The 14,248-nt window shown below is 44.8% G+C and overlaps 1 protein-coding gene across 1 annotated transcript; it reads right to left on the bottom strand.

Moving 5' to 3' along the window:
* Window positions 1–7,253: 7,253 nt before the first annotated feature.
* Window positions 7,254–8,018, bottom strand: LOC6592606. Its single transcript, XM_002018118.2, has one exon. The coding sequence runs from the start codon at window positions 7,976–7,978 to the stop codon at window positions 7,391–7,393; it is 588 nt and encodes a 195-aa protein (XP_002018154.1). The 5' UTR covers window positions 7,979–8,018; the 3' UTR covers window positions 7,254–7,390.
* Between the last annotated feature and the right edge of the window lie 6,230 nt (window positions 8,019–14,248).

The following is a 14,248-nucleotide window of genomic DNA, read 5'->3' as shown; positions in this document are numbered from 1 at the left end:
TCCCATTCCCAATATGCTAGGCAGTAGTATAGCCTTCAATCGAACTATCTCCGACCACCCCATAGCAAGTCTCTCGGCAGTAAATCGAGTTTGTTGCCCGCTTGGAATATAATTGAGGCATTCACTATGCAAGCAGTTTCCGGATGCCGGCGGGGACTATGTATTTTATTGCATTAAATGAGAGTCATGGTCGAGTCCTCGCTAGGCGCAGATCGCGCTTTCTTGCACGAACATCTCCATAGAATTATATAGCGATGAATACCATTGTATGAGGGATTTCTGAATAAATAGCAAAGATATTCCTACAAGTCTCTAAATTAGACACTTGGCAATATGACATCCATGTGCATATCCGGTGATGATGAATTGGACGGACTGAGTCCTGGGCCACTGATGTAGCCGTCACCTGCCACCCAATGTTGATTATTTCTCCTTGGGCCACAGAACTTTCTTTTATTTTTTGTTAGAATTTACTTGTTTTTAGCTGTCAACTACCACTACTCTACTGGGCGTTTGAGCATTGAACTTCTGAAGGTTTTTTTTTCGTTTTTTCTGATAAAACTTCTCTGCTCTTTTCGCCTCGCCCTAGACTCGAATGTTTTCCCAACAGAACGCTCTCGTAGCACTTCAGATTTATGGTCCCCGCAATCGGTGGTCAGCTCCCTTCGAGTTCAGTAAGTGAAACCACAATGGCCATAAATAAAAGTCGATTATCAGCTAGCAAATCTCATTATGGCCACTCATAACTGGGGATGGCATGGCATGGCTACTTCTTCTGGACCAGCCGATGCTCCAGCGCCTGAATCTATAGCTGAATCAATGGTCAAATGGAAACACATGCTGAATGAAGAGCGACTTATCTTTGGTCGTTGAGGGGGCCAGCCGAAGTGCATCTGGTGTCGCCATTGGCTGTAATTGATAAATTAAATATTGCGCTGCAAGGATTTCATTATGGCAATTCGATCAACAATTCTGTCGCCCATTTAACAAGTGTACCTTAAGTGAAACTTGCGGTTCCCCGTCATGCATAAATTAAGAGTCTGCATACGTATACGGCCACGGACATGGACAAGGACACGGACATTGGCAATTGTTGCAATTTCGCAGGAAATGAACAATGGCATCCAAGTGATGACATTTTAATGAGCCGCCATAAAAAGTGGGTCAAATCATTCTAAAGAGCAGACTCTTGCTGGATGCCCTTACCGGAGAAAAAATAAAGAATATCAAAGAATATTAAAGGTCTGTCCCGCTAAAGATTGTTCAATATTTAAAGAATGCATTCATTTATATAAATTTTTCATTTCTCAGTAATTCGAACAACAAAGTAAAATGCTTCAAATACATATATCGCAATTCAAACAGAAAGATTTGGCAAAATGCCAAAGCATTTGCAATAAAAAGCTGACGACAACAGCAGAAAATGTAAAAAAATAAGATTCCATTTACAATTTTTACAAGGAAAAATTTGAACATTTTCAGATATTCGAATTGTTAGTCAGATTTATACAAAAATACCCACACCTACAGACCCCCAATTCGAAGTCTTTCAAAATTCTTTCTATTTTCATACCTTAAAGCTCTGGCCAGCAGCTTTATTATTATTTTTTCTGCTGACGCTTATCTCCGCGCCCGCTTTCCGGGCTTGGAGAATAGTTTTGTTGCTCTCCTTATTCCCCCGATTTACTCGCCCCACCACCCACCACCCACTCCCATTCCGCGCTGCGTTCCCTGAACGGGACATGCGGGCGTTGCTTTCTTAACCAGCGTAAATATTTTAACCTACAGAGCAGGGCCTGGCACCGGGGTTGGTTCTGGGTCTGGGGCAAGTAAATAAATGTTTCGGAGATAAACTGGCGCTTTGTGTGCCGTTTTGGGTGCCCTTGCATATCCCATTCCTTCCACGGAGCTATTTTGCCCTTTAAAGCTGTGGCATGTCCTCTTTAAGAGTCGTAGAATTTTTGCATTTTGTATGCAGATGTTAAAATTTGTCGCATACTTTCTGCCTGCTGCCCAATGTGGCCCCTGGCCTGTAATGTCCCTCTCCATATACGTGACTTCGCACGCGCGACTCCAGCCTCGGATTTGGACTCGCAGTCGGACTTGGATTCGGTGTCTGGCCTGCGGTCCAACAATCCTGTCACGGTCATTCCCATTGGTATTGTGGTCATTAATTTAAGGGGAAAGTCTGTTTGGGTTTAACTAACGCGAGCGAGCGCGCCTTTCGTCACTCGCTCAAGGACATGATTAGATTAACAGGGTGACTCAATTCATTAGGGTAAGGTTAAGGGTTAGTTAAGGGACCCTTTCCTAGTGGACTTCTTGTTGCAGCACCCTGTAGTGCTCCTGAATACTAGATGGACGTGTTCATATGTACGAGTATGCCCAACCACTTTGTCATCCGACTCACGTACAGGCAGCGTATGCCAGCACCCCAAAAAGGATTGTCCACGCTCTGGTCAACTTCAGCATGGGTCGCTCTTTGGCCATCAGCTCGATTAGATGTTGTGGTCTGGCTCCGCCCTTGAAGTCGTGTTTTGTGGCTTCAACGTAGCAGACCAGACCGACTCGACGCGACCCGACCGTATGTTCCGATCCGATCCGGTCTGGTCTGGTCTCAGCTCACTCCCTTAGACAGATAGAGGGGGACGGGGTAGCGAGAGAGAGCGGTTGAGAGGTGTTTGGAAAGCTTGCGAGTGTTAAAAAATGTTTTAGCAGCGCATTTTTGAGGTTAACAGCGTGCACGTGCTGGCCACAAAGGGAGAGGGAAAGCGAGGGTGAAAACGGGGTGACAGAGAGCTGAAGCGTGGACAAAAGGTGGCGACTCTGACTCTGCAGACAATGGCGTTGAGTGCTGCCAAGGCAATGCCTGGGGTTGTGGCAGGGTCCGGGGCAAAAGATTTATCTAGCCACGATGTACGTGATGGCTACAATCGTGTCAACTGCTGTTGGACTCACATAAATTATGACAAATACTCGTATGTGTGTCTTGTAAATCTCAACTAAATCTGCACCGATAGCATGTTCCATTTAGTATGGGAAGAAGGAAAGACAAATACACTACAATCATTGAGGCATAAATCCTGATTCCCGTTTTATTATCTGTCCGGGGGCCTTAAGGCAAATGCAGCTACTTAAAGCCAAACAAAGGCTTTATGCTTTCTACATTCTCCATTAGAATGCTCCAGTCACAAGACCCAGCAGAGCATTAACGAGCATTCGCCCGGCAGGATTTTCAACTCAGTCCAAGCCTTTTGCAGAGACTCGGAAAGGAGAAGCGAGGGTGGCTAAGACTAGGCCATATTACTCTGCCCTGCTCTTGTGCCTTCATTGTCTGCTGCGTGGCAGGGCGTTGAGGAGTTGAGTCGGAACGCATCCTTTACCAATGCCGAACCCATGAAATCCGAAATCTGGGTAGCCATTAACATTTACGATTTCCAATCCGTAGGTCAAGCTGGAGCTGGGCAGTCGCACATGGCAGATGCTTGCATCGAAAAATCAGTTGCAGGGAAGGCGAGCATCGAAAGCTGGCGATTTGGAATGCGGATTGGGGTATGCCAATTGGTAGGCGTTTAATGGGCAACACGAACTGCAAATACATTCAGTGATGGAGCTGGGCATGGACCTTAGCGACTGCGACATCCTGAAACGAAAATGCCAGCTGGATTAGGTCTGGTCTCTACTATTTGCTTGCAGTTTATCTCCAAGTGCCTGTTGGCCAGTGGCCCCCGCCTTGCTCTAAAATGGATCGACTTGCGGAGTAGGAGGGCCGAAAAGTCTGCCCAAAAGATTACCATACAGCTGCCGAAGGGCAAAGTTTTGCATTTTAATAGTCTCTTAACTGCCGGCCCATTTCAATGTGTGTGTTTGTTAAAAACCGGGGAGGCAGAACGAGAGGAAGGCTAAGGGGAGGAATAGATTCAGAGCACCAGGTGCTGCTCTAATTCGTAGAGAGATTTGTATGCGATTGAATTTTCAACTTGGTTGATTTTCAGCTCGGTTGCAGGGCACTTGAAATGAGAGCGTTCTCATGATCCGAGTGGGATGTTGAATGGGTAAACAGTAGCCATCTGAAACAGAAAATGTTTCACAGAGTTTTCCCCGAAGCCCAGAGACAAAATAACATTGCAACTATGTTTTATTAATGCCCAGATTTTCTCTTGAGCCTACGGTGCTTCCGACTTCCCCATTGCTGCGAAAAGCATTGGGTATTCTATCAGCAATTTCAACTGGAATTTTCGGAGATTATTTTGACAAGCCCAGAGGCAAAACCAATTTAAGCTCGCCTTTATGCATATCTCACAGAGATACAGGCTGCGAATAATTGAAATTAATTAACTCTTCTTGATCCATTCGAAATGCAATCAGCAAAAGCCAACTCTTTCGGTGGAGTCTCGCTGTTTGGCTAAATTCTAATGACTCAGCCATTTGGCTTGATGTGTGGCCATCAGCAGGAGCACCCTCATCTGGGGCCAGCAGCCCAGATCCAAGCACCGCCAAGTCACGTTCTCGTTTGGCTCTTCTCTCGGCTTTTTCCCATTCTTTCGCTGAATGTACGAGTAAACTCGTATGTATGTGTATATACCCCTCGGTTTTTGTTTTGGAAGAGATTCGTGACGTGGCGAGCTTGCTTCCACGCTAATGCACGCTCTGCAAAGTATGCAATAAATTTGACGCATGCTTCACTGTGGGTGCCTGTGTGTGTACCTGTCGGTGGCAGAGTGGCACTATGGTGGAGGGAAGCAGAAGCAGCCATCAGTATTATAAACATTAACGGCTTTTACTTACTCTCGTTCGCAGTTCGTGGGCGCTTCTTTTGCACTTGACAGAAAAGCAAAAACGCCCATGTCTCTCCAGCATCGTTGCAGCGATTTCTCATGCGCCATGTGCGCGGTATTTGAGGCATGTGGCACCGCCTCTGTCCTGCAGTGAGATAAAAGGCGACAAAATGTTTGCTTAATAAGTTTCAGCTACACTTTTGCCCGGGTCTCTATTTGTTAATCCCATTCAGAGAGTGCAACCACATGAAAGAAAAGGAGAGACAAACAAACAAAGTCTCCGCTGTCCCAAACGACTACCTAGAATATTCGGTGCGCGGCTGCCTTTGGCCCACTCCTCGCTTTTGCGGTCATTGGCCAGGGACTCTAGCGTAGCCTATCGCCATGCCAGGCACGTTTAAATTCATTTAAAAACTTGAATCCACTGTCCGTTAAAGGTCAAATTGAATCAGCCCAAGAGACCGCGTGGGTGAAAATAGGGGTAAATTGTTCTCAATTCTGTGCAACTCTTTGCCTACAAATCAATGACCTGTGCAAGTGAAATATTGATTTCAGTTAATACAAAAGGCCGCGGCGCTTGTAATCTCTGTCGCTGGTGGATTCGTACATATGTATTTATGTGGCAGCCAGTATGGTAGCTTCAATAAAGCGTTAAATCTGCATACAGGCACACATATGGATGTGGCACAGACAGGCTCAGTCGGGAGAGACAGTGTTGGCATTCAATAAATATGAAACACATTCATCACTGTCAGCTTATGCTCCACACGCTCGTACGAGTGTTTTAGCGAATCGGGACTTTAAGGCTCGCCGGAGTGCGTTGCCGCTTTAAATTCAACGCTTAATGTCCTGGCAAGATGTCAAAGGAAGCTTCGTGCTAATGAAATATGTCTCACACCCACACCCAATAGCAGTCACCCACTTCAATGTTACGTATACGCACTGCTGGCTAAGGCCTGTTGCTAAATGTGTAGGCAAAGGCTGTCAATGGATTTTGAACGCGAGCGCTTTAAATGGAATTTCTCTCGACCAATTGCCGGCTCTGTTAGCTGAACGAAATTTCAAATTCAAATTTGTAAGAAGCAATTACCAGACTGGAGCTTTGATGTGGCTGTTTAGATGCTTTGAACTCCATCCAGTGAAAAAATACATAAATAACAAAGCAAAAATGCGCACAAAGTCAGCGTACAATTAAGGAGATCCGCTCCTGACTGATGGCTGATGGGGCCCTAGTCGGAGCTATTTCAACTTTGAATGTCTGCGACATTGCCCCCTAGGGGGCTGGGAGAAGGGGTTGCGAAGGCGAGTTCCCTTTTAAACGTCTTAATGGCTAATTAAATGAAATTGAACAGGTCCGCACTTAATGGCAGGCACAGGCAGGTGTATTAAAAATTAATAAAAAGAGAAGGCCAAAATGTTTAGAGAGCGGCGCTCTGCTGTGCTGTGTGGGCAGATGGTGGCTGGTGGTGGTATTGTTGTTGTGGGGTGTGATTCTTTTTATTGGTTCCTGTTCATGTCCCATGGCTTTTTAATTAACTTTTCGGAATGGCGCTGCCAGGCCAACGGGTTTGGTGGGCAAACTTCCACCAAATTCTCCTACAAGGCAGCGAAAATTTGATAACATTTAAAATGCTGTCTGGTTTTCTGGGCAGTTTTGTTTATGGTGCACCACATGGCGTATGATTAATGCTTATTTCCGTGCCTCTTTCTGTCTCTTTCTCTCTGTCTCGGTCTCTGTACATTTCATTAAATAAATTGTAATTTATCAAACGGCCTTGCGGCAAAAAGCAAATCAAATAAATTACAGAGAAGTTGAACAACTTTGACCATTAAATGCTGCAAACCAAATAAGGCCAATGACGATTGTTTTATTTTCTTTTTTGTTGGTTTTATTTGCCAACCATTTCATTGCAATTGATTTTTGGTGTCAGCTGCACGCGCAGACAGAGACAGGCGTGTCCTTCCTCTCGTTCCCCCAGCTCCTTAAATACCCCTGGCCCCCCACACCAGGACTCGACTCGGCTCAACTCGACAAGTGCTGTGGCTGCGGCTTAAGTTTGTCGGCAAATTGAAAACTTTGTTGGTTAACTTGGCTGTGAAAATAGGGCTGGGAGAGCGTGGCAACGAAAGGCAGGGGAAAATAGGAATGCCCCAAAGCCTGGGCGCACATCAATACAGCATTCTTTCGTCGTCATCCCCGCAATACCACCATCGCACCGCTCCGCACCGCACCGCCTCCCAAAATAAACAGTCAACAGGACAAGCCGCCGAAACCAGAGCTTTGGTTGCCAGTTGTGGCTCCGATTTCTTGCTCCGACCCTGATTGCATTAGCCAACAGAAATGGGACGGACAATCACTCAGCCGCCGGGGCATGGACTATTTGATACCGAGCCTGCTACCTAAGGTGTAAAAGCTCTAGTAGGATAAAAATCTGTAGCTGTTTTGTTTTGCCAACTAACAGGTGTTAGAGTAAAGTTTTACTATTTAAAATAAATAAATAAATTGGCAAGGGGACAAACATAAATTTAAGGCGCAAAAAGTCTGGTCAGTGAATGAAGGAATGATGTGAGGCTTTGCAAAAGCTTCTTACGACTTTGGTCCAGACAGGAGCTCAGGACCCGGCCTGGCACCTGCTCATGACTGATGGGGTCCTGGGCGCCTTATGGATCAGAGCAACGGTCTCCTCGTCGTCTACCACGACGTCCGTGCTGGAAAAGGGGGAGTGGCCAGTGATCTGGCTGTAGAGAGGCTGCATCACCCGAATGGTGGATACCCTCTCTCGCCAGGTGCGCCAGAAGTACGACTTGAAGATGTATCCCCCGAACTCCAAGATCATCGGCCTCTCCTGCGACAGCGGGGGTATCAGCTGTAGATGTTTGTTGACACTGACCATCATAAGGCAGCGATCAAGGTAGCGGTAGAAATTGAAGCGAATCAACTTCAGCGGGATGAGGCTGACCAGCTCGAAGCACTCGATCTCCGGATCGAGGCCATTGCCATAGCTGCTGGACACGCTGCCGGCCTGTCCGTGCTTGAAGAAGTTGTCACACCCAAATATAATGCGGCTGGAGGTAAGCGCAACATGGTACTGGCGCAGTCCTATGCCACGGCTATCCACCAGGGTGAAGGGGTTCTCGACCAGCACTGGCTCGTAGATCTCCTCGAACTCGGCGAGCAAAGTTTTCTGCACTCGGAACATCACGCTGGGACGCCAATAAAGACGACAGCGACAGAAACTTTGGCAATAATTTAATTGAAATGTCAATCAAACTTTTGTAGCTCGTCTGTGTGCTTTGTCTATTTATTTGTTTGTATTTGCTGTCGATGATGACGCCTGCTTTGGTATCGAAAAATGTAGAGCCATGTCGATTCTGCAGATCGTCTGCAAATGCAAATCCATTTGCATCTACAGACTCCTACCGACTTCGGTGCTCTCTGGATTAGCAGAAGTTAAATTTGCATAGGAATTGAAATTATGGATAAAGTATGGATAGTGCGAGTCCCATGGTCAGCGAAATAATCATTCAGCATGGATGACGACACCAAATGCTTGCATTCGGTGTAGTCAGTCGAAGGAAAGCGACAGCGTTGATGAGCATAATGATGCGCCCAGCCGGAGGACACCAGGAGCCGTCAGAAGAACTTCCAGTAAATGGTACATCCGTGCCGTCGTTCAGTTTGTTCTTGTCCATTAACCGTAATGGGAATATTAGACAAATATAAGATGAACCTGCAGGACAGGCCATTGTTCAATGATTAGATTTAAAAAAGTCTTTTACTCCCCATTCCCATTCGCTTCCTATTTCCCAGACTCGTTGAGAGTCCAACCAGTTCGTTGCTCGAGGAGCAGTTTTTTCACACTTCATTTTCCTGTTTTTCCTTCGACATGGTTGGTAGTTCTTGGCCATAATCTTGGCTTATGACTGCCGCAGCTCACTTTCATTTTCGCTGTTCCCTTTTTCTGTCAGAGCAAACACTTTTAAAATATTCTGATTTATGGCAAACTTTCTCCTTGCGCTCTCAACTTTTCACAGTTGCCAGTTGGCACTTTCCACGTCCTTGTCTGGGGCGGAAATGTTGCGACTGGCACTGGCACTGGCATTGCCGCTGCTAGTACTACTGATTCTCTTGCTGCTGCAATTGGCGACAAATTATAAAAGAAAACTCGTTGTGTCTTTTGCCATGCTCTCTGTGTTGAAGCTAGAGGGGCGGGTCCAGGCCGCGGGCTCCTGCTGCTGTTCACTTTGTCAGCTATTTAATTTAGCGACGCTTGCAATGCTTGCAATGCTTGCAACGCTTGCTGGGGGCAGGAAGAGTTGGAGCGCGAAGTACTGTGTCAAGTGGCATCCGTGCAGCTTTCAAAGCAATTAGTTGCAAGAAACTTACAAGATCAGATCCAGACGAATAGTCAAGCATAACTTATGCCAGTTTCGAGTTTATCTTCAGCTCCTGCTCTTTGCTAATTTTCCCGAATTCCCCCTGGCATATCTCCAATTGCATTGGTTGTCTGGTAATCCCTCGTTGATTAAGTGTCTTACAGGCCATCGCCTTGCTGTCACGAATCACACAAGATACATGACCATTTGAACCATTCGTAAGCAGTATACAAATGAGGTTTGCGGTCTTGCCGAACATTTGGGGAATTAATTAAAATTTTCTCGTTTGGCATGTTTATGATGGCAGTCTCAATTAATTTCAGGGCTCGTTGAGCAGCAGCAAGAGTGTTGAGGTTCCTTTGTGGGCCCACCAATTAGGATCTTTGTAAGATACAGGCACTGTGAAGTCTGCCTCTCCTCCGATGGACATATTGAAGTACTCTGCCAGCTCTGCCGCATAGACTCTCTACCCAGAATGTGTGGTGGGCACATTTAATATGAATTGCTCACTTGCTGCTTCTCATCGTCGTTGGGGCAATTAATGCCGTAAATGTGTTTCATTGTCACCGATCACGGCTTGAATCACTTGATTTTCATTTTGCATTATCCGATTACTACTCGGCATGCTATCCGTAATTGCCATTGAGTGGAATATTTACCGCCAAATGAATTTTCCTCTATCTCTGTGCCAGTCCACTTTTCCCTCCTCAAGAGGGGCCTAAATGCAGCAATTACGTATAAGCACCAGAGCACACACACGCATATGCACTACTCGAGAGCGCCCCTGGGCGTGTGTATGTGTTAGCCTGTTTGTTTGTTCTGGCCGCTTAGAACCGCTTTTGCGCATTTTATTTCAAACATTTCACGTTTTTATTGTTAAATGCGGCGCAACATAAAACAGCAGTAGCTCCCTACACATTCATGCATATTTTTCTAGTACATATTTTATTTCCGAGGGGCGGACGGGCAGATTACGGATGAGGATCCGGGTGTTTTTGTTAGTGCGGATGTTGTCAAGGTACCAGTAACATACACACTCTGGGGATTTGTGCTGTGACCCACTGCGTCACAATTTGTTGCAACATCCACTGGTTTGTTTGGGTATATTGGATTCGTGTATATTTATGTACATAGAATGCCTTTCTGATAGCCCAAGGTCGTACAAGCACACAATATTATTCAAGCAGATTTCAGTTGGGACTAATCGTTTCACAGTTGACGTAGGAACAATCCATCAGCAAGGGTATGAGAAGCGTCGGCCCTCAATGATGGCCCTTCGTGTTTATATTTATTCAGGACATAAAAGCTCTGCAGTGCACAAAATTAAGTATACGCATTTGAGGTGACTTCATTTAATGACTGCATCTGGCCACATACGTTTGCGGGCTAAATATGATGTGGCTTGTCATTGTGCGAATAAGAATGGAACGTAATCCAAGCGAAACTATTTGAGTGGATGAACATATATGGAATTTAGAAACCTTTAAAGTGCTTTTTACATTTGATTGCAAAATGGAAGGCATTTGATTGTAGGAAGATTTAATGTTTGATCTGAAGATATGGAAGCAGGTTGTAGCCAGCAAACAGCCAGTAAAATTTACGAGTATATTCCTTGCAAACGAAAAACAAGCCGGAGCTAAAGTACTTATCATACAAACACACATTTATCCTTTATAGCCAATAAGTCATTGAGCGAGCTATACTTCTGCTCCAGGCTCGATTCAGCCTGATGGGGCATAACAGACCAAATATCCAAACAACAATTGTGTCTGTCAACTTTTTGTACCAGCGTCTCGGGCTAGTTTCCTTTGTTATCTCAATCTGCAGCTGCCGACAAACACCCACTCACATATACAGTATAGTGGGAATATACATATGTTTCTGTGTCTGTAACTACGAGTAGTGTGTGCACATTTTCCTTTCCATTCACATGTTCCTACAGCATCCTCACACGACTGAAGCCATTCTAGGAGCCAGCATTTGGCGCTTATCGCACATCTCATCCCGAAAATGTCAACCGGCACATTTGCACAATTGCTTCTTGGAACTGACACATCAACCACGTTCAAATTTAAACGTAAACGTAAGAAAACGCATTCGCATTCGCATTCGCACTCGCCCTCGACTCTGGGGCTAAGCTGGAACTGAAACTGAAGCTTGGATGTGATATGCCATCGTCTTTGCCATTCCCACTTCCAAGCAATGTCTGAATTTCGCCTGGAGCCTGGAGTGGTGCATGTTAGTTGGGCTGAAAAAGTGCGTGAACTCAAAGTTTTTGTATTTCAGCGATAGGTTGCATATATATATACATATGTACATATATGTTGAACTTTTGCTAAATTGTCTTGTATTGGAATATCATTAAAATAGAATGGCCGTAAAATTCGGAATAATACTCGTACTAAACACAATGGTTTCTACATCCTATGTTTAAGAGATCACGCGCTCATCTCTAATGCAAATATATTTCCGCCCCCCCCCTCACTCAGTCCCTAACAGCACCTCAATGTCTGTCTTTTTCAATTCCTGCTCCTGTCACGTATGGATGGGGGACTGGGATCTTTGCACTTGAGGCAGATTTTGTTTATGTGCCGGAGCTTCCTAATGCAATCCACGTGTGAACATAAATGCAATTGTGTTAGATCCTAGTGGGAGAGGATTTTACCTATATACTCAAAGAACTTTGGTACAGATTCGTCCATGATATCTCGACTTGGGCATCACATTTGGTGTCCGTAAGAAGTCCATTTCCATGGAATGGTTGACTGGGCCGGAGTTCAGGGGTTTCAGCATGGTGACAATGCAATACAAATATTTTGCCAGCATTGTGTGATCTGACATCCATACATCCAAGGAAAATAGCCTTGGAATAGTTGTGCAACATTTTTGAACAATATGCAAAGCATACATCTCTTGTTGAATAATGTATGTGTTAACGAGACATCAGCAGATTAGGCTATCTCTGGCCCTAAATATTTGAGAAGCCCTTGGCCCTCGAGGTCACTCGAGGACCAATGAAAGCAATTAAAATCAGCAATTTAAATCCAACAAATAAACAGCTTGAAGTAACCTGCACTATAATCAGGGCTCTGAGGGAATTTTGTAAAGTAGCCCACAGAAAAGTTTGGAAAAACGAGCTTTTTCTCTGATTTATTTTTGTACTTACGGACCGATTTGTCGCACCCTGCGAGACAGCAGAAGAAGCAATGCAGTAATCGTATAAGGAAATAGGTCGTATGTGAATTTGGCGTTCATTTGCTGTTAGTCATTATTTTGGGCACTGAGCCATATGCTGTTAATAAGGTGTTGAGCAATTTAATTTTATTGTTCTAGTACCCCCTGGCACGCGCGCACACACAGGTCCGGACACAGACGGAGACAGGCCCGGGTGCGGGGCTCCTTCAATTTTAATTGGCTCCACGCCCAGCAGCACGTGAGCCAACAAGCGGTGTCCTTGCCAACGGAATGTTACCCTATCACAGGACACTTCCAGCCCACTCCGAGTCCCCATATGTCGGCCTCCTTGCCTTTCGTTGCTTTTTATTATTGCTCATCGCTTTTTGTTCTTTTCAGGCTTGGCAAGACGTTAACATGTAGTCGTTATTTAATGCCAAAGAAATTGCCATTGGCATTTATTGCCGTAATTAAGTGATGGAAAAAATGCGCGAAATGCCACATTCAGGCGGTAGGTTCCAAACCAAACCAAGCCCAACCAGTCAGCCATCAAAGACCAGCAACAGCATCGACATGGAAATAAATTTGTTCCAGCCACTGTTCAAGATTTTGCAATTGCGAGCCGACGAAAAACGTATTTTGGTTTTTCTGTTAAGTGCCATTTTCGTTGTTTAGGGAACGACCTCCGCTCCTCCGTCTGGCATAGAACGTAGAGTAGAGCACTTTCACTCATTTCGCTTTGAAATTTATGACCCAGTTTTGGGGAGCGTAAGATATTGGCTTTGTATTTCTGCAACAGGCGTTTAATTAAATAATTAAATGTAAAAAAAGTCTCTCAAGCAACAAGCAACAAGCACGGCAAACACTGGCCTGAGGTCATTAAACTTGCAGTTTTTCTGAAAGTTTTCCACATTATTGGCAGGTCCCAAGGCGATCTATTCGAGAAGAAACCAAATCGTTACCCTTTTGGAGAAATCCTGTTTAAATTTATCAATGATTAAAGTAATATTTCTGGTTAATATTGATTGCTTTTCATAGACTAACCTTTAATCCACTGCACGTACTTAGCATATAAACAGTCTATAGTTATACAGTTGCATAAAATTCCATTTAAATTGGGAAAGCTACTGCCGCTTATAGCTCCAGATAATTTGTTAAGCCTCTTGTGTTACACCACACCCTTTGCTCTGTAGTGCTGCCTCGTGGTGGGGGCGAAACCGATTTCAATTATCATGGAAACGTTTGGTTTTAATGGGGCCAAAAAAAGCGGGAGTAGGGTTCAGTTGAAAAACGAAGAAGGGGGACTCCAATTGAACCAATTAATGCCCATATTTCGTTTTTCAATGGCAATGCAAAAAGAAATTAAAAGTAAAATTCTGTTTACAGCGACAGTCGTTAACAGTGGAAAATGCCCCGATTACGCTTATTTCAGCAGATTTTCATACACCCGCCGCTTTCTCCATTTTCCCCTGAAAGCCTGTCCTTCAACGGCTTTGCCGATTGTCCTGGGTTGCTGCGGCATGCGGCAGGCGCATATGTTGAAAGTTTAATTAATGTCGTCACGTGCTTGAACTGCGCAGAAAAAGAAATTTTTGTTTGTGCGAGTAAATAAGCCCAAAAAGGGAGCAGTAAGAAATACATATCTGGATATCTATAGCAAACATATTTATTCACGCATATTTGCTGGAGCATGGAATGATGATGGAAATTCAATTTAAAGAAAACTCGGGAACGTGACGCTTTAAATGAATTCCCCACTTTATCCAGGGCGAGTGCTTAAAATTCAATACGCAGACACGCACACATCCTGGAAGTCCTTTATGGGGCTGATAACACTCGGTGAGCATAGGGAGTTGGGTTGGGGGGATCCATCCTAAGGAAATACTGTCATCCTGGTTGGAAAATTTTAATTTGAAGCA

Source organism: Drosophila persimilis, unplaced genomic scaffold (genome assembly GCF_003286085.1).
Source record: "Drosophila persimilis strain 14011-0111.01,24,50 unplaced genomic scaffold, DperRS2 tig00000002-arrow-pilon, whole genome shotgun sequence".
Taxonomy (NCBI): domain Eukaryota; kingdom Metazoa; phylum Arthropoda; class Insecta; order Diptera; family Drosophilidae; genus Drosophila; species Drosophila persimilis.
The sequence above is the reverse complement of the archived record's forward strand: the minus strand, read 5'-3'. Positions and strand labels throughout refer to the sequence as shown.